Source organism: Loxodonta africana, chromosome 21 (assembly GCF_030014295.1).
Source record: "Loxodonta africana isolate mLoxAfr1 chromosome 21, mLoxAfr1.hap2, whole genome shotgun sequence".
In the NCBI taxonomy this organism is placed as follows: domain Eukaryota; kingdom Metazoa; phylum Chordata; class Mammalia; order Proboscidea; family Elephantidae; genus Loxodonta; species Loxodonta africana.
Genome location: NC_087362.1, coordinates 47988054 through 48008934, shown reverse-complemented (window position 1 = coordinate 48008934; position 20881 = coordinate 47988054). Strand labels below are relative to the sequence as shown.

Sequence of the window (20881 nt, the reverse complement as noted above, 5' to 3'; positions counted from 1 at the left end):
CCCTGGAGCTGACACCCTGAATTTGGACTTTTAGCCTACTGTTCTGTTAGGAAATAAATTTCTCTTTGTTAAAGCCATCCACTTTTAGTATTTCTGTTACAGCAGCACTAAATGACAAGACAGCATCTCTTACCCCATTTCTGATTCTCGATTGCTTGTTTAAACTTTTATATTTCAAAAGAGATTGATTTAAGACATACCCTCCTAATCCTTTCTCATTAACATAACAAAGACTACCCATTTCCAAATGGGATTATAACTACAGGCATTAAAAAAAAAAAAAAAACTGTTGCCATCCAGTCAATCCTGACTCATAGTGACCCTTTAGAACAGAGTAGAACTGCCCCACAGAGTTTCCAAGGAATGCCTGGTGGGTTTGAACAGCTGAGCTTTTGGTTAGCAGCCATAGCACTTAACCCACTACGCCACCATGGTTTCCAACTATAGGTATAGAGGTTAGGATTTACAACACATATTTGGGTGGGGGGACACAATTCAGTTCGTAACAATAGTTAAATACATACATGTGAATTCCTTAGTATTTCATTTGCAGCATCTTCCTAAAATATATAATTTTTTCCACTTCTCACAGCAATACTTTGAAGTAGGTATGATATTCCCATTCTACTGAGGAAAAATATTGAGCCTTCAGAGAAGTTAGAGAATTTTTCCTAGTTACCTGGCTGGTACAGGGGCCTGTAACCACGATTGGAATCCAATACCCACCTTTTTTGTTCTCATTATATTCTATTGCCTCTCTTGTGGCTTAAATCCTAGACATCTACAATGAAAAATCATAGTTCGTTGTTGTGCCATGATGCAGCAAATCACAGGAAATAATATTTAAATTTACCTATGTGCTTGCTGGTTTCACTGGAAATGGATAGAAATTTGTGGAAATGTGGGTGGCTGCTAACATTTCAGAATTTAAGGCTTTCCCAGTAAAAAGGATATTTAACTGTTTTGTAAAATATTTATCATTACATCTCTGAAAAAATTAGGTACCTGGATAAAAGATCAGAAAGGAAAATGATGGCATAGTTTCTGTTTTAAGTAACAGGGTTACAAGTGGATTAAAATTTCTTTCCATAGTGTTTAAGATGAGTTTAAGTGTTTTAGTAAGTTTTTTAAAAAAGGTAGTTACCCTGGCTATCCTTTTTAAATAGATCTCTTGCAAAAACCTTACCAGTCTTAGTAAAGTTTTGTGGCCTCATGAATGGAATAGTACCATTCTAAGGCAACTGGTTGAGATGAGGAAGAAAGAAAGGAAGGGGGAAGGAATTCAAACATGGCGTGAGAAACCAGGGTGAATTTAACCTAGAAACTGTCCTTGGCCTCCTTCTCTATAGATTTCATTCTGTTGGCCACAATAAGAAAAAGCAGGTGTCTTTAGGATTCCCAGCCGGATGCAGGATCCAGAGCCTTGCTGGAACATCATTTATATATTGGAGGCAGGCCACATACCCAAGGGAATTTCTTTTCAGCTGATTGGCTGCTTATGGCGGATCTCATCATGGAGTTGATTACATCATTACATAACTGCCAAACTACATCATAACTGCAAACCACTGAGACTCATGGCTCAGCCAAGTTGACACACAACCTTATTTATTTATTTATTTATTTATAACCATTACATCAGGATAAAAGAGAATTGTATTCTCTTGGGGTTGGGAAGGTCTGCCCTTATAAGATTTCCATTCCTTTTCTCTGCCATGCCCCTGGATTCGTGGGAATATTCAGGAAAACCCTTAGTGTATAATTGGATTCAGCTGTTCTGTCAGAAGTGTCCTTTAGAGGGCAGTGGCCATCACCTTTTCCAGTCCTTCCTCCAGGAATGTGGTGGTGCTGTGTGTCATTGAGTAGATTCATAGCAACCCCATGTGACAAGAGTAGAACTGCCCCCATAGGATTTTCTTGGCTGTTAATACTAATGGAAGCAGATCACCAGGTCTTTCTCCAGCAAAGCTGCCAGGCAGGTTCGAACCACCAACTTTTTTGGTAAGCAGCTGAATGCTTATGCCGATTTTCTACCTAATTCATGTTTTGTTTTCTCTTTACAACCCAGACATTTTTGGTACCTGAAATGTTTTACTTCTTAATTTCGAAGCAAACTTAGTGAAATGTTAAGATTTGAAAAGGCTAGGTGTTGGGTACAGGGGCGTTTGCTATATTATTCCCTACTTCTCTGTGTGTTTGATATTGTAGAATGAGGAGGGAATATAGAAAAGGCAGAAAGCAAAAAAAAAAAAACTGTTGCTGTCAAGTTGATTCCGACCCATAGCTACCCTTTTTTGCTAAAAAGGCAGAAAGTGTACTAGTATTAGGCTGTAACTACTATTGACCTCTACTCGAGCACTCTGGGCCCTAGGTGTGTATCAATCTATCAGCTGGCACCTCAGTATGAGCTTTACAAAGATGGGTGGTTGAGTGGTGCAGAAAGTACTCAAGCCTGCTCTGACCTCCACAGGTACACTTTTTGCTGTTGTTAATTTTTCTTGGGGCTTAAGTGAAAGTTTACAAATCAGGTCAGTCTCTCATACAAAAATTTATATACACCTTGCTATACACTCCTAATTGCTCTCCCCCTGATGAAACAGCCCACTCCTTCCCTCCACTCTCTCTCCTCGTATCCATTTGGCCAGCCCCTGGCTCCCCCTGCCCTCTCATCTCCCCTCCAGACAGGAGATGCCAACATATTCTCATGTGTCTACTTGATCCAAGAAGCTTGTTCTTCACCAGTATCATTTTCCATCCCATAGTCCAGTCCAATCCGTATCCAAAGAGTTGGCTCTGGAATGGTTCCTGTCTTGGGCTAACAGAAGGTCTGAGGACCATGACCTCTGGGGTCCCCCTAGTCTCAGTCTGACCATTACGTCTTGTCTTTTTATGAGAATTTGAGGTCTGCATGCCACTGCTCTCCTGCTCCCTCAGGGGTTCTCTGTTGTGTTCCCTGTCAGGGCAGTCTTCGGTTGTGGCTGGGCACCATCTAGTTCTTCTGGTCTCAGGCTGATGTAGGCTCTGGTTTAGGTGGTCCATTCTGTCTCTTGGGCTCATAATTACCTTGTGTCTTTGGTGTTCATTCTTCCTTGCTCCCGGTGGGCTGAGATCAGTTGATGCATCTTAGATGGCTGCTTGCTAGCGTTTAAGACCCCAGAAGTCACCGTCCAAAGTGGGGTGCAGAATGTTTTCTTAATAGATTTTATTATGCCAGTTGACTGATATTTCCTTCACAGGTACATTTGTTATATACAAAAGCACAAATGGACTAAGGTGAAATCCTGACCTGGCCACTTGAGCTATGTGACTCTGGGCAAGTCAGTTAACTTCTTGTAGCCCAGGACTGCTAGAGATAATAATACCCATATCTCGTAATGATATTCTATGGGTTAAATTGGCCAATGTAGATTAAACAGTTAAATGGAGTACTACCCATTGCCTTTGAGTCAGTTCTGACTCATAGCAACCCTACAGGACAGAGTAGAACTGCTCCATAGGGTTTCCAAGGAGTGGCTGGTGCATTAAAACTACCAAACTTTTGGTTTGCAGCTGAGCTCTTAACAACTGCATGCCACCAGGACTCTGGTTAAATGGAGTACTAGACAGCTAAAAAAAAGAATGAACATGCCTTTGAACTGATATAGGGTGATTTCCATTGAAAAAAGTATATATACTGTACTATTTGTGGAAAAAGAAAGGGAATGTAATGCATACATACACTTATTTTTTTCTAAATTTTATTTATTTTGTTGTTGAATTCAATAGTTTCTTCCTGCACGATTTAGTGACATTGATTCCATTCTTCAGTTGTGTAACCATTTTCAGCTTGCTTTTCCAAGTTGTTCTTCCCTCATTAACATAAACTCACTGCCCCCTAAGGTTTCTATCTAATCTTTCGAGTTGCTGTTGTTGCTTTGACCCCATATAAAAAAAAAAAAAAAAAGAGCATAATGCTCAAGGCAGACATTTTTTACTAGTTAAGCTAAACTATTGCTTGATTTTAAGAAAACTTTGCGGGGGGGGATATTTTTGGTTTAAGTTTTAAAAATTATCTTGGGCAATAGTTTTAGGGGTTCATCCAGGCTCCGTTGCTCCAGAGAGTATGGAGTTCATGACAGTTTGACATTGTGTTCTGCATTTCTTCCCTCTTGATCAGGATTCTTCTAGGGAATCTTTGATCAAAATGTTCAGTAATGGTAGCCAGGCACCATTGAGTTCTGGTCTCATGGCAAAGGAGTCAGTTGTTCATGGAGGCAAATAGCCACACATTCTATGTCCTCCTCCTATTCCTGCTCCTGGAATTGCTGGGTCGTATGGTAGTTCTATTTTAGCTTTTTGAGGAACCACCACAGTATTCCACAACAGCTGCACCATTTACATTCCCACCAGCAATAGATAAGGGTTCTAATTTCCCCACATCGTCACCAACATTTATTATTTTCTGCTTTTTTTTAAATCTTAATCATCCTAGTGGGAGTGAAATGGCATTTCATTGTGGGTTTGATTTGCATCTCTCTGATGCGTAATGATGCTAAGCATCTTTTCATGGGTTTGGTGGCCATTTGAATGTCCTCTTCAGTGAAATGTCTACTCAAGTCCTTAGCCCATTTTATGATTGGGTTATTTGTCTTTTTGTTGTTAAGCTGTTGAAGTTTTATGTGTATTTTGGTTATTAGATGCTTATCAGATGCATGGTTTCCGAAGATATTCTCCCAGTAGGTAGCTTCTTGTCTTTTTCACTTTTATGGTAAAGTCTTTTGGTGAACAAAAGCTTTTAATTTTTATGAGGTCCCATTTATTTATTTGTCTTTTGTTGTTAGTGCTTGTTATTAGATAATTCATTGCTAAAAACTAGGCTTTACAGCATTGTCCCTGCTTTTTTCCTCTAAGAATTTCATGGTTTTAGTTTGCATGTTTAGGTCTTTAGTCCATTTTGAATTTGTTTTTGTGTATGGTGTGAGGCTTGGGTCTTATTTCATTTTTCTGCACTGTGGAAACTCAGTTTTCCCAACACCATTTTGGACTTAGCATCCTTGCAAAAAATCAGCTGACCATAAATTTGTAGGTTTATTTCTGCAAAGGATGAAATGTCATGAATTGAATTATGTCCCCCCAAAAATGTGTGTATCAACTTGGTTAGGCCATGATTCTCAGTATTGATTGTCCTCCATTTGGTGATTATAATTTTATGTTGAGAGGATTATTAAGGTGGTATTTTAACACCACCCTTACTCAGGTCACCTCCCTGATCCAAGGTAGCTTCCCTGGGGTGTGGTTTGCACCACCTTTTCTCTCTCAAGAGATGAAAAGGAAGCAAGCAGAGAGTTGGGGGACCTCATACCACCAAGAAAGCAGCACCAGGACCAGAGCACATCCTTTGGACCCGGGGTCCCTGCACCTGAGAAGCTCCTTGACCATGATAAGATTGAGGACAAGGACCTTCTTCCAGAGCCGACAGAGAGAGAAAGCCTTACCCTGGAGCTGATGCCTTGTTTAGACTTTTAGCCTACTTTACTGTGAGGAAATAAATTCCTCTTTGTTAAAGCCATCCACTTGTAGTATTTCTGTTATGGCAGCACTAGAAGACTAACACAGGTCTTTAATCCATTTTGAATTTGTTTTTGTGTATGGTGTGAGGCATGGGTCCTGTTTAATTTTTCTGCATGTGGAAACCCAGTTTGCCAACACCATTTATTGAAGAGACTCTTCTTTACCCCATGAAATGGACTTAGCACCCTTGCAAAAAATCAGCTGACCATAAATTCGTAGGTTTATTTCTGAACTCTCAATTCTATTCCATTGATCTGTGTGTCCATTATTATACCACTACCACGCTATTTGGATTACTGTAGCTGTACATAGTATGCTTTAAAATCAGGAAGCATGAGTCCTCCTACTTGGTTCTCTTTCAACAATGCTTTAGCTATTTGGGGCCTCTTGCATTCCACATAAAGTTGAGGATTGGTTTGTGTATTTCTTTAAAGAAAGCTGTTAGAATTTTGATTGAAATTGCATTAAATATATAGATTGCTTTGGGTAGCATTGACATCTTAACAATATCGGCTTCTGTTTGTCTTCTTTAATGTTGGGCTTTTGATATATACTTCGAATCATACTGAGGAATTTCCCTTCTATTCCAGTCTCCTTTGCGGCTCTCATCAGGAAAGGGTGTTGGATATTATGAAATGTTTTTTCTGCATCCATAGAGATGATCATGTGGTTCTTTTAATTTGTTCTATTGATATGGTATATTATGTTGATTTTCTAATGTTGAACCATCCCTGCATTCCTGAAATAAAGCCCACTTAGTTTTTAGTCATGATGTATGACTTTTTTAATATGCTGCTGGATTGTTATTTTATTGAGGATTTTTGCATCTATATTCATAAGAGACATTGGCCTATGGTTTTCATTTCTTGCGTCCCTATCTGGTCTTGGTATCGAGCTTATGTTTGCTTCATAGAATGAATTAGGCAGTATGCCTTGTTTCCCTATCTTCTGCAAGAGTTTAAACAGGATTAGTGTCAATTCTCTGAATGTTTGTAGAATTCCCCAGTGAAGCTATCCGGTGCAGGTCTTTTTTGTTGGTAGGTTTTTGATCACTGATTCCATCTCTTCACTTGTTATGGGCCTGTTGAGACTTCTCCTTCCTCTTGTCAGTTTGGGTAGGTTGTGTGCTTCTAAGAATCTCTCCATTTTATCAGTGTTATCTAGTTTGTTGCCATATGGTTGTTTCTAATATTCTGTCATTATTCTCTTTATTTCTACTGGGTCTGTTGTAACATGTCCCCCCTTTTTGCTTTTTATTTTGGTTATTTGCATTTTTTCCTTGTCAGTCAACTAGAAGTGTGTCAATTTCATTGATCTTTTCTAAGAACTTCTGGTTTTATTAATTCCATACACACATATTTTAGCAAACGGAAACAAGGGTAAGTCAGAAACAAATAAAATTATCTAGGGGTTGAGGGCAAATGGGGTAGCATAAGGAAAGTAATGGCATCCAACTCTACATATTCCTTTTAGTGCTTTTGACTTTTGGAACTAAGTTACTGTTTTCATATTTTAAAAAAGTAAAATTAGATCAGTAGGATGGGGGAAATTTTTAAACTGAATATAAACCAAAACAAATGATTGATCTATATACCAAATGGACAAGATTACCACAGAGGTGAAAAAACCCTAATTTAAGGAGCTTTTGAAGATAGCACTTTGAATATATACTATCAGTCTAAAGAACTGAATCTTGTACTCAGCAGGTTTGTTCTGGTAGTGCTATGGGTATAGCAACTCTGAAACCACTTAATGGGAATTCAGACTGAGCAAATCAGTTGTTGGAACTAGTGTTCTCAGTGAGGAGAAGAGCTGTATACATGAAAAGGGGAAGGTAAGAGTCTCCCTAGGTGCTGGTTTGGAATTAGAGGTATCCGTATGTAATAGTTTCCGCCAGCTTAGTAGCTGAAAACAACATACCATTTATGATCTTACAGTTCTAGAGGTGTGAAGTCCAGAACGGGTCTTTTGGGGCTAAAATCAAGGTGTTGTCAGAGGTGTGTTCCTTTTGGATGCTCTAGGGGAGTATCTCTTCTTTACCTTTTCCAGCATCAAGAGGCTGCTGGCATTCCTTCGCTCATGGTTGCACCACTCCAACCTCTGCTTCCCTGGTCACATCTCCTTCTCTAACAACGACCCTCCTGCCTCCTTTCCATAAGGGCCCTTGTAATTACACTGACCCACCTGATAATCTTCCCATCACAAGGTCCTTAATCACATCTGCAAAGTCCCTTCTGACATGTAAGGTAACACATTCACAGGTTCTGGGGATGGGGACAAGGGACATTTTTTGGGGACCACAAAGTTGGTGGTCCAAACTCACTCAGAGGTACCTCAGAATAAAGGCTGGGCAATCTGTTCAGAGCCTTGAAAAACCCCGTGGAGCACAGTTCTGCTCTGACACACATGGGTTTCCATGAGTCAGAATCGACTCCACGGCAACTGGTTCATTTTTTGGTTTATTATATTTTCTGGCAAAAAGACAAATCTAAATGCTTATTCCTTGGATATACACCTTAAATGTTAGCTTTCCAAGTACCTAACCAGCAAAAAATTAGGCTATTTCATAAAAATGTACAGAAGCTTGCAACCACATTTATTAGAAAAATATCATTTGGAAATTCCCTCTTTGAAGTTCAGGACATTGTCCTTCTGTTTGTATCAAATTCCACCTGACGCGGCAAGAATTCCAGCTCTCTGGATGCTCACGGGCCAGGGCTGCCCGCTCCCACCACAGACCCAGCACACCACAGCATGTCACAAAGCGGCACTCTGTAAGCTGACAGCTGAGCCTACTCTTCTCATCCAGATGGTTCTGGAGATGATACAGCTGGGGAAATGGGACACAAGAACTCCACAGCAGCAGCAATCCAGTGTGCCTGGGGGAGCTTCCAATCACCTTTTCTTCACAAACTTCTTTCTGGAAGCGTTGGGATTTAACCGTCTCCTCCCAGCCCCCAAGGTGCTATCTCGGATCTGTAAGGTAGCTGATCGGCTGGAAATATCATTCTCTGCAAAGGGAGATACCCCGGCTGTGTAGTCAGGGGCAAACACGTTGGTTTTCTGCCTGGCCTTTCGGGAGAGTCGCAGCTGAGGGAAGCGTTGGTCCTCAGTTAGATGCGGGTTGACAGCATATTTGCCCCCCTTAGGAGTGGGAAGTGAATACTGCAAATAAGACAGGAAGGGCCGTTAGAAGAATGGGGATCCACATTCACTGATATATAGCCATATCCTCTTAGAGCAAAACTCACCTTACAGATCCCGATTCAGCCAGATGACAACAACAGTGTCAGTAATGTGCTGCCCACTAGGTGCTAAGCACTTGGCATGCATCTTCCCACTTGAGCTTCACCTAAACTCACAGATGAGGACACTGAGGCTCAGGGGGTCAAGTCACTTGCCTATGAGTTGTCTTGTAAACCTACTGCTTTCCAGAGAAACGCAGTGACAAAAGAATCAAATAAAATTCTAGGAATGGAGGGGCTGACAATCTACCCATCTGGCACCAACAGCTTACAGGTACTCCTCAGTATTTTCTCACTTTCAGGTCCTGGATTTCTCTATAGGAACTCTCTTGATAGAAAACATTCAACCCAGTCACACCCCTGCCCCACTCACCTCAAGCAGATAATTTTCTTTTCAACAAGGCACCCTTCCATTGACACACACTCAACTCCTTTGTCTGATATTCCCCAAATTTCCAGACCTGCTTTCACAATTTCTGTCCTATCTATAGACCCTGTGTCATTATTTACTCAACCTTTTTTCTTTAAACCAATATATATTTTTAAAAACTGAGCATCTTCCTAACCAGTAATAGCCACAAAGTTGCAAATGAGGAACTTAGAAATAAAAATTCTAAATTTATGTTCCACCAAAAAATGCCTTTCTAAACAGAAAATGAACTTAATTGTATTTCAAAAAATTAATTACACTGAAGGAAAAAACAAACTAATCTATTTGAACACAATATTTTGACTTTATACCCCCAGCTAAAAACAAAAAGAATTATGTATCAATACAGAACTCTACTATTTTTGCAATGGTCTGGTTGCCCAGAGGCTCTTCAGAAGAAAAGCCTGGCAGTCTACTTCTGGAAAAATCAGCCACTGAAAACCCAATGGAGCCCAGTTCTACTTGGATGCATGTGGGGTCGCCATGAGTCAGAGCTGATTTGACAGCAACTTTTTTTTTTTTTGGTATAGGTTAGCAATCCTAAAACAATGTATATTCTAGGAATGAGCAAATAAGTAATTATGAAAATCAGGAGGATAGACATATTACAAATATGGTAAAGGGGAGAACCAGAACAAACCCTGTGAGATGTTGGATTGAAATTGAAATTACAAATTTATGTATTTAATATATAAAAATACATAATGTTAATGTTTGTACTTATACACATCACTTGTATTTCCTGTCTCTGTCTACCGAGAGCTGAGGAACAAGGATACCCAGGACTATGAGCACACCCAGTGCCCAGATCTTTGCTTCTAAAAACCATTCTCCATAAAAGGAACCAGAGCTTCTTAGAGAAATAACCGATTCCAGTGCTGGGGCAGGGAAGACTGAAGAGCCTGGGACATGTTACTATGTCAGAAAGTGAGAAAGTGTTCAAAGATAATAGGAACATGTCAAAAGGAAACAAGTTAGCTTGAAAGGGCTCTCGCTGACCAATCATGGAACAATGTGGGTATCAAAATAAAGATTGTAATATATCACAGCCTGTAGACTAAAATAAGGACCCACAAGTCCACACTCATAGGTAAATGAATAAATAAAAAGGGACAAAAGGAAAGCTCCCTCTTACATTAGAATGTCAACTATTAAGTACAGAAGGAATGATGGAATTAGAAAGCCACCATTTGGCAACCATTATTGTAATGACTGATTCAGGCAACTTTAATAAATGAGTTTTGATGAGAATGATATATTCTCAAAGTATCTTTCTACAAGTTATTTATTAATTAAAAATAATAACTTTACAGAGGACATTTCTGGCAGAAACCACCTTAACTAAGTAATTAAAGTTAATATCATTAGTAAATCAGACCCTTGACCATCATGTACCCTCTGGTATGATGCACTGAGGACACAACTTCCCTTCCGGGTGTTCCTGCTCAAAACGCACAGCCTGAGTCTCATCACAAGGATACCTCAGACAAAAATGTCAAGGTCCTAAAAGACAAGACTGACAGACTAAACCACCAAAAAACCAAACCCAGTGCCATCGAGTGGATTCCGACTCATAGCGACCCTATAGGACAGAGTAGAACTGGCCCATAGAGTTTCCAAGGAGTGCCTGCTGGATTTGAACTGCCGACCCTCTGCTTAGCAGCCACAGCACTTAACCGCTACACCACCAGGGTTTCCACTCACAGATTAGTTTAAAAGAGACATGACAGTTAAATGCAACATGTGACCCTAAACTGGATACCAGACACAGACACACACACAGAAACCCCTTTTGCTATGAAGGAAATCTGAGGGACAACTGGCAAAGTTTGAATAAGGTCTACAGATTAAACTTCTTGATTTTGACAACTATACTGTAGTCCTAGGATAAAGTCCTTGTTTTAGGAAATACTCTACATAGCAAGGTATTTACTGGTAAAGGTGCATCATGTGTGCAACTCACTCTCAAACAGTTCAGAAACACACACACACATACACACACACACACACACGGAGAGAATGATTAACATTGGGGAATCTAGGTGAATGGTAAACAGGAATTTTTCGTACTATTTTTGCAACTTTTCTATACATCTAAAATTATTTCAAAATAAGAGTTTAAAAAAAAATCTTGTCCCCAAGATCAGCTACACCTTGGCTCTCACTTGTCTCTCCAGTCTTCATCCTACCCCTCTGGTTCAGAACTTCTAGAAATCCTGCCCATCCTTTAGACCCCTGCACAAATCCAACCTCCACCATGTTCCAACAATTTCCCTCTTCTTGAACCCCACACATTTTGCCATTATCATTTACTATCTGGAATTACTGGTTATTTCTCATTAGATCGCAGACCCCTCAAGAAACTCACATGGAAGCTATCTTGTACACTTTCCCCATCTCTGTCGGTGCCTTATTTACAGCCTCTTAATAGGCTGGTGGCATAGTGGTTAAGTGCTACAGCTGGCTAACCAAGAGGCTGGCAGTTCAAATCCACCAGGCGCTCCTTGGAAACTCTATGGGGCAGTTCTACTCTGTCCTATAGGGTTGCTATGAGTTGGAATTGACTTGACGGCAGTGGGTTTTGGGTTTGGAATAGTTACCCTATAGGAATGATTGGGGTTTTTGGTCCTCTCTGTTAATCTTGATTCTGGCATTAAAAGGTTCCACTTTCCCAAAATTAGGTCCTGCTGTTGGGGAGTTGGAGATAGACGACACTCACCCGGAGGCCCCGAGGGTTCAGCACCTTAGGGTTATGGGAAAAGTGCATATGCAGGGTGCCATTGTCGCTGACCGTCACAGACACTTTCTTCAAGGTTTTGTTTCCACAATGAGAACAGAACACTCGGTTCATGTCAGATGTTGTCCTGGGAAACACAAAAGGAGATGGTCTGTAATGGACCCACAGGAACAAACCCCATCCCCAGAGCAGAGGCAAGTCACAGGCCTCAGAGGAGAAAACAACTGGAAACAGGGGAAAGGCTGAACCATCAGGCACACGCAGTACAGAGGTGGCCTCAGGCTGAAGGAACGAGCATTTCTCCGAGGGCTACAGTAAATGACACAACGAGCAAATAAGTAAATGTGAAAACAAGCTGAATGTTGTCACATTACTGAATGTCAAGTATCATTCTATAAGTTTAACATAAAAAAAAAAATCCCATGAGGTTGGTACTATCCCCATTTTACAAACTGGGAAACTGAGGTAAGATAAGACTGCTTGCTGAGTGGCAGACACAAGCCCAGGCAGTTCGGCTCCAGAAAACAATGCTCTTAATACTGCTGTGCTTTCTCAAGGGACGTATTTTTACAGCTCTAACGACCTGTCCCCAAATGTCAGCCTGGGTGTTAACCACGAAGTAGCTCTGGAGGTGCCAAGAATTTATTAACACATTACATAGAAGACACCATAAAAGCTGCAATACTGGAATTGGGCGTGGGTGCTGAGGGGAGACCCCAACGCCTTGGCCCTCTTCCCTCCCCTCCAGTCCCAATGGTGGACCCTGGGCAGGAAAAGCTGCTGCTTCCTGTCCTGAGTTTTCTGTGAATTCCCAATGGTCACAAGATAAGAGCTGTGTCAACCTGCTGGAAAAGCCAAATTCCTTCTCTCCAAGTCTCTGAAAGTGAATGAAGGGGCTCTATGTAAGTGCTTGGAACCAATTATCCTATACAAGAAACTGTTCAAGCTTTGGGGCTAATCTCACTGGACGGGAGAACACTTCTAAGTGTACCTGACACTGAATGTTAAATTGGGAGAACACTTCCAAGTGTACCTGACACTGAATGTTAATTTGGGGAACGCGGGGCTTTTGAAACAAAGGACAATCGTGGGGTGGCAGTATCTTATAAGGAAAGGGGGTTTACTGTCATAAGCCTGGTACATCTAAATTTAAGCACTAAGAAACAGAAAGACCAAGAACGCAGAGGCAGCTTTGAGGAGTGGCTGTTTCCTCACTCGTAAGTCACTGGCAGGACTGCAGATAATGGTAGGCAGGGCCAAAAAGAAAAGAAAAGAAAAAAAAAAAAGCCCTTTGAGCCCATTAGTCACTGTTTTTTTTAAGCCCACAGGGGAGCATGGTTCCAGACGATTCTACCCAGTGGGATAGCACTAGGGACCCAGTAATACACCTGGCTGCTTCCCAAACGTTTTACACAGCCCTCCACAGTGAGGGGGGTCCACTAGACAACCTGCACAATGGCCACGAAATCCAGACCGAGTCCATGGGATGGCTGGAAGCCACCAGCACAAGTTCCCAGGGCCACACTCGAACAGCAAGGCTGTAGTGTAGTCGGTGTTCTTCCATCCAACCAGAGGGTCTCTAGTGGAACACCAGCCCTCACAGAGAGAACCAGTTCAAAAGCCAGAAAACAGATGGAAGAGCAGAGAGCGCCTCACAATCCAACAGTTCTCCTGAATGAGTGCGCCTCTGTGCCAGACACCAAGCAAAACCTTTATACAATTATCTCCCTAGTTCCTCACAACCTTCTCAACTTTAAGAAGAATCTGAAGCACAGAAATGTTAAGTAACTTTTGTAAAACCACACGCAGTAGAGGACAGAATCTGGATTGGAACCCAAGTAGTCCACTATTTTTTTTAAATAAAAAATTTCAAACATAGACTACAGTAGGCCAAAGACCACAAGGAATCCCTCTGTAACCAACACCCAGCTTTGACAAATATCAATTCATGGCCAATCTCATTTCATTTCTACCTCCATCCATTCCCCCCACTTGTGTATTATTTCCAAGCAAATCTCAGACAGCATCCCATTCATTAACAGTTCAATGTGAATCTCTAAAGGATGACAGCTCTTTTGTTCCAGAACCCAGATCCCTAACCCAATGCCATTAATTTAAAGACTGAAAACATCCCCCGGATTTGTCAAGTGAAAGGTCACTGCTGACCTGTCCCGGGGGTTTCAGTGCCTTGGTAAGGGCAGAGCCCAGCTGACAGAAGGAATGATGAGACGGAGAGAGTATGTGTATATAATGCAGTGTTCTTTCTGAAAAAGCTCATGGGAGGGTTAGGGAGAGAAGAGCATGCTAGACAGAGGGGTGCAGAATACTTGCTGCGCACTTGAAACAGCCATGGCAGCGCAGGACGTAGCTCCGGGCCTCTCGGATCAGCATGCCATTCACCGCCAGCACGTGCAGCCCCATCTGTAGCAGAACATTCTACAACCAACAAGGGAAAGCACAACTGAACTCACGGCAAAACTAAACTTGCTTTTAATGTTAATTTTACAACTACACTCAAGGGAACCTCACAAACCTGGTTCCGCTCATAAAGGGCTTTTGCTAAGGAAAAGTAAGCTTTAGGATGCGTCTTACAGTGTGTGAACTAGGACAAGGACCCAGGTTTCTCCCTCATCTCAAGTGCCAAGGCCCCTCATTAACTCTACTCATTAACTACAGACACAATTATTTTGTCAAGGCAAACATACTTATTTCTGGGCTGGAAACCTTCTCTATTTCTCTAAGTACCTAAATGAGTATAGAAAGTTATACATATGGAAAGGCATCAACAAATCATGAATGTTAAACGTTAAAAATTGTATTCTCTAGCCTCCAACCAAAATTAAAAATTACCAAAGGGCACAGGTAAGGTTTCTGGAACCAGAAGCTTACACACAGCTCTGTATACAATCCTCAACCTCCAAGCGACCACTGCCGATGACGGGTATGACACACAGCCCAGGGCCAGTCCGTGCCCATTCAACCCCTCACCTGCATGGCAAAGTCTGTTGTCACGCAGCCAACTCGCACGTCATTTGGGACACGACACTGTTCTAACTCCTGGTGGATCTGCTTGATGTTGCCGGGGGTTATCCACCCACCCCCATCATCGTCACTGTCTTCGTCTTTCCTTTCTTCAAATCCATTTTCTTCTTCCTCTTCCTCCTCCTCACCTGGCACACTCCCCCCTTTGTCAAGCTGAAACAGGAAGAATTCATAAACTCCCAGCCCACAGGAGCAGCAGGGAGAAGCTACTGTGTTGTCACCAGGAGATCAAGAATCAAGGCCTTACCAACAGCTCCTGGAGTTCACCATCAATATTAGGTAAAGGGTTTCTCCAGAACATGAAGGAACTGAATTCCAGGTTTTCAGGCTCACTGGCTGGGTGTTCGTGATCTACTTTTTCTGGTGGGGGTTTAAGCTGAGATTAAAAGAAATGATTATGAAAAAAAAATGAAATGAAAATGGAGAGGGTACAGATGAAAACATGTATGACACGTAAGTCAGATTGACAGGGCTGATAAACTACGACATTAGTCCAGGTACAGTGAAAGTCTGGTTCACTGTAAACAGATAAACCGTGGCGGTATGACAAATGGCAGAAAAAGAATGTGACAGCATGGCTTGTGGAAGGAATTACCTTTGAAGGCATATGGAAACCAGAAATGAGCAGAGGAGTTTCTGGATGCTGAACAGATGAACTTACTTTAACCTAAAACGAACAAAAATGACAACTCTAAGCAAGAAAATACAGCTTGCAAATTGAACATGGAAGGGTAATTCACAAATAAAAATAAAAGTATTTCCTCCTCGTTAATGAAGTAAAAAACTTTACTTGCTTAAAAAATTGGAAATTATTAACAAAATAGAAAAAAACAACATTCAGTGATCCCATCACCACTGGACAACCACTCTGGGACGTTTGCTTCACACCATTACACATAAAATTGTAATGAAAATTGTTAATTGTAAAACTTGAAAGTATCTTTGATTATATCCTTAGGATGAATACCTAAGAGTGGAATTGTTGGGACAGAGAATATGTCATCTTAAAGCTTTTGATACAAAATATCTAACTCCTGCCAAAAAGGCTGAAGAGAAGGGCAATTTTTAGTCATTATGGAGAGACGGATGCCAAATGGAAGATCAGCTACTAGTTACACAGTGGTCAGTCACAAAGTTGGAGTCTACATAAAAATATTCTCCCCGACAAACTTTCTATCAACACACAGAAGTATGTTTTAAGCATCATGTTTAGAGTCTTTGAATAAAGGACTCTGAACCTGGTTGAAACAAGTGAGGGCAGCTCCAATGAGCACAGGTACATGAGTCCACCGAAGTTCTGACTCTAGGCAGAGGAGATCACACAACTGTCAACACAACTCGAAACTGGGTTTTATCAGTTTATTATTTATCAAGTCAAAACTGTCTGGCATGGAAAACACAGCCAGCTAGAGTCCCAGGCACAAATCCATCAGCCTCCTCAGCCTAACTAAGTTGGGTCCCTAAAAGCACAACGGGAACCCAGAGTTCTGAGTGTACACGGGTTTAAAAAAAAAAAAGGAAAGCACTTAATGTTTACTTCTTTCTAACTTCCAGAAAGAACTTTCTACATTAAAAAAATTAAGGGGGGACATAGGCAATTTTTACTTTCTTTCTGCATTTTTTCAAATTTAAACAACCCTTCCTGGGAATCTACAGATCCAAAGAGACACGTTCGCCAATCCCTTATTTGGACTCCAATTCAAATTCAAACAAACTGTTAAAAAAAATTATAAAATAATCAGGAAATGGGAACACTGACTGCATATTTGATGACATTAAGGAATTACTATTAATTTTGCTTAGGAGTAATAGTGATTTTGTGGGTAATTTGAAAAGAATCCTTATCTTTAGAGATACACCCTGAAATATTTATTGGTGCCATAATGTTATGTCTGAGGTTCAAAGTACTTGGGGCTGAAGGCAGGTACACACAAATACAGATTTAGCCACGAGTTGGTAACTGTGGATAGGGACAATGGGTTCACCATACTATGCCCTCTACTTTTGAATATCTGATATTTTCCACAAGAAAGTTAAAAAAAAAATAGCTTCCTGATTTACCTTTTCTGGTTCTTGTTTTAGGTGGGACACCCCAACAAATTCTGCTTCCAACTGGTAGGTGAGCGCCAGTACTTGGATATCTGTGGCAGAGAGGCTGGGATAGTCTCCAGTTTTCTTTGAAAACTCGGTCACTGTAAACAAAAGATTCTCAACTTCAGTTAGAGGCAAAAAGTCATACAGTCTTGAACACTTTTGGGTGCCGCTGAGTCGATTCCAACTCACAGTGACCCCATGTGACAGAGTAAAACTTCCCCTACGGTTTTCTTGGCTGTAATCTTTACAGAGCAGATTGCCAGGTCTTTTCTTCTGTGGAGCAGCTGGGTAGATTCGAACCAGCAACCTTTCAGCTAGCAGCTGAGCACTTAACCACTGCACCACCAGGGCTCCTATGGCCTTAAATAACCATAATGAAAACAGGACAAGAACTGAGAAAGGATAAATTTTCAAGAAAAACTTCTACTTCTAACATTTTCATCTACTTCTTGAACTTTTTCTAGTCATAGTTGAGAATTCTGTATTCTCTACCACAAAGATCTATGCCTGTTAGGTTTACTGCGACATTCTTATCAAGTGCTGGTGAAGGAACACAACAGTTTCTAAGCTTCTTTGTTCTAAGTATATCAATCCAGGTTAATAGACTGATGAGCAGATTCCAAAACATTATGGGAAGTTAACTCAACCGATAACCATTGCAGACTATAATAAAACAAAAATACTCCGTTGCTTTGTTAACAAGTACTGTTTTTTTAAAAAAAGAAAAACCCACGTCCATGCTTAACTTGTTGCCGTCAAGTTGAATCCGACTCACAGTGACTCTATAGGACAGAGCAGAACTACTCCATAGGGTTTCCAAGGAGCACCTGGTGGATTTGAACTGCCAACCTTTTGGTTAGCAGCCGAACTCTTAACCACTGCGCCACCAGGATTTTCTTCATGTCCACGCTTAACATACAGCAAATGCCAGATGTTATTGTTATTCTTCTGAGACATAGACAATAATCACAACCAAATTTTCTGACACAGTAACAGGAAGAAGTTTTCACTTACTTTCGCTGGGCACTTACTACGTATTAAGCACTGTGTTAAAAGCTTTACAAATTAATTCGTTTTTCAGTGAAATCCCATAAAGTACTATTAATATTTACTCAGAAAAGTTAAATAACTTGTCAAAGATTACAAAGCTAGTAAGTTGGTGGAGAAAGCCACTGTTGTTGTGGGGTGCCCTGCAGCTGTTTCTGACTCACAGCGACCCCGTGTGACATCAGAACTGTGGCACAGGGTTTTCTTGGCAATAATCTTTATGGAAGCAGATCACCAGGTCTTTCTCCTGCAGAGCCTCAAAGTCAGAGACTGACTCGGTAACAATATCTCCACTAATAGCCTCTAGCCCCTAAAATATTTCCAACCACTAAGGAACTTTCCTGGGTATAACCATCTTGATCCCTAACAAGACAACACTGACCCCTAAGCTGAGGGACACTTGTTTATAGTTTTCTTTCAGGCCTAGTTTAAGGCCTAAAAAGCCTTTTTCTGGCTTAAGGCTGGCTGGCTTTTCCAAAACCATCATCACCCTATGGGGATGATGTAGTGGAAAGTAGGCAAGAGTAACAGATTTGGTTTCTTTCATCTTGAATTGAAACAAATTTATTGAGTGCTTACAAAGTGCTACACATTATGCTGAGTTATGCCTCATTTAACCTCTGAGGTGCGTTGTTTCCGTCAGATGCTATGGAGTCAGGTCCGATTCATGAGTGACCCTGTGCACGACAGCATGAAACCGTCCTCACAATGGTCGCTATGCTTGAGCCCACTGTTGCAGCCACTGTGTCAATCCATCTCGTGGAGGGTCCTCCTCTTTTACCAAGCATGATGTCCTCCAAGGACGGGTCCCTCCTGATAACACGCCCAAGGTATGCCATCCTTACTTCTAAGAAGCATTCTGGCTACCTTTTATTCCCACTTAACAGATGAAGAGACCGAGACCTACAGTCTGAATGACAGGCCGGAGAACACATAGCTAGTAACTGCCAAGGCCTAGCCTTGAGCTCAAGCCTGGCTGACGCCCGGAACCTCTCTCTCGCCACGATCTCCCAGAACGTGTTGTTTCTAAATCAACTGCTGATGACGGAGCCAGACCCCAACTCGCAGCGGAGCAGGTCCGGTCTGGTCTGCGCCCTGGGGCCCGACTTCCCGCCAACGCTGGGGCAGAGGCACTCACCCAGCCGTATGTACTCCGGAAAGGGCTCCTTGAAACGCAGCTCATAGGGCAAGACAGCGAGCCGCCTGCGCGTGGCCTTGTCCCGAATCTCGCTGACCACCTCCCGGATGGTATAGATATTCTTCCCGATGTCCTGCGGAGAGATGGGCCCAGCTCAGATCCACCCGCACCACGCAATCCCCCGCCTGCCTTTATGCCCTCCTTCAGCAGCCGCCGGCCCACACTCCGCTCCTCTCGGCAGGAGCCCTCCGTACCTGCAGAGCCGCGTCCCGCAGGAAAGCCCCGGCGTCTGCCACAACGTGCTCTACCGGAGCCATCTTGGTCGAGCCAGCACCGATAGTGCATGCGCAATGAGTTCAAGTCGGCCCCTGCTTCCCTTTCCAGGCCTCTGGGAACCGGAAGAGCAGCTGCGACTCAGCGGCGCCTCCTGGCGGCCTGGCCTGCATCTCCCGACTGAGGAGTACCTGCGAGCATGCGCGCCTACACCACAGGCCCAGCCAAAGAGATGTGGGCGGGGTCAAACCTTGAGGAACTGCCCAAATCCTTCTTCCACAAAGAACTGTATGGGCTTTTCTAGCAGCTTAGTCACTTCAACCTCTGGAGCCAATGGTTTTTACCTTACCATCCCTGCTTGAAATTGTGTAGTTGGAAGCTCTTTCTAATTTTCTAATATATGATATCTTTTTTTTTTTTTTTGATTTTGGTTTTCATTTCTCTGCCTTCTAAATTTCACTGTAGTATTTGGCATTGCTGATAGTCCCCCCTTTCTGGAACTCCTCTTCTTACCTGACTCAACCCCCCCCTCAAAAAAAAAAAAATCCACTGCCATTGAGTTGATTCCAACTTATAGTGACTTACCTGACTTAGGATAATATATTTCAGACTTTTTAATGTGTCTTAAAAAAATCAGTCCTACACTGTAACAGCAACGAGTTCAGTGCTCAATAAATGTGACTGAAATCTATTCATTCAACAACTCATTTAAAGAGGACTTTTATGGGCCAGTACTCCTTTAGTGGCTGGGATATAGCTCCTGCCTTCATACATTCTTGCTGGAGACATAATACAGGCATACCTCCTTTTATTGTGCTTCACAGATACTGTGAAATTGAAGATTTGTGGCAACCCTGAGTCAAGCAAGTCTGTGGGTGCCATTTTACCAACAGCATGTGCCAACTTTGTGTCTCTGTGTCACATTTTGATAATTCTCACAATATTTCAAACTTTTTCATTATTATTATATATGTTATGGTGGTCTGTGATCAGTGATCTTTGATGTTACTGTTGTCATTGTTTTTGAGCAGCATGAACTGCACCCATATAAGATGACAAACTTAATAAATATTGTGTGTGTTCTGACTGCTCCACCGACCAGTCATTCCTCTCTCTCCCTCTCCTTGGGCCTCCCTATTCCCTGAGACACATCAATATCGAAATTATGCCAATTAATAACCCTATGGTGGCCTCTAAGTGTTTGAGTGAGAGTTCACGTTTCTCGCTTCAAATAAAAAGCTAGAAATCATTAAACTTAGTGAGGAAGGCATGTCGAAAGCTGAGATAGGCTGAAAGCTAGGCCTCTTGCAGCACAGTTAGCCAAG

General features: G+C 41.8%; 1 protein-coding gene across 2 annotated transcripts; it reads right to left on the bottom strand.

Annotated features, from left to right (window-relative positions):
• Positions 1-8125: 8125 nt before the first annotated feature.
• NOB1 (NIN1 (RPN12) binding protein 1 homolog) lies at positions 8126-19668 on the bottom strand. Of its 2 annotated transcripts, XR_002787462.2 has the most exons (10): positions 19538-19668; positions 19284-19416; positions 17066-17196; positions 15600-15671; positions 15252-15380; positions 14951-15157; positions 14301-14398; positions 11945-12089; positions 8802-8902; positions 8603-8715 (listed from the first exon to the last, which is right to left on the bottom strand). XR_002787462.2 is itself a non-coding variant. In XM_003417052.4 (9 exons), exons 1-9 carry the CDS (start codon positions 19598-19600, stop codon positions 8446-8448), a joined length of 1248 nt encoding a protein of 415 aa, XP_003417100.1. In that variant the 5' UTR covers positions 19601-19668; the 3' UTR covers positions 8126-8445. The 2 variants fall into 2 exon arrangements, 1 of the variants encoding a protein (XP_003417100.1); XM_003417052.4 differs by lacking the exon at positions 8802-8902 and having other exon boundaries at positions 8126-8715.
• Between the last annotated feature and the right edge of the window lie 1213 nt (positions 19669-20881).

Excerpts from the sequence above, each read along its gene's own strand:
- NOB1 (XM_003417052.4), bottom strand. The coding sequence starts at position 19,600 with ATGGCTCCGGTAGAGCACGTTGTGGCAGACGCCGGGGCTTTCCTGCGG. Across the intron at positions 15,158-15,251 it reads GTGAACTCCAGGAGCTGTTG|CTTGACAAAGGGGGGAGTGT; the intron begins GTAAGGCCTTGA and ends TTCCTGTTTCAG. Across the intron at positions 8,716-11,944 it reads TGAACCCTCGGGGCCTCCGG|TATTCACTTCCCACTCCTAA; the intron begins GTGAGTGTCGTC and ends TCTTATTTGCAG.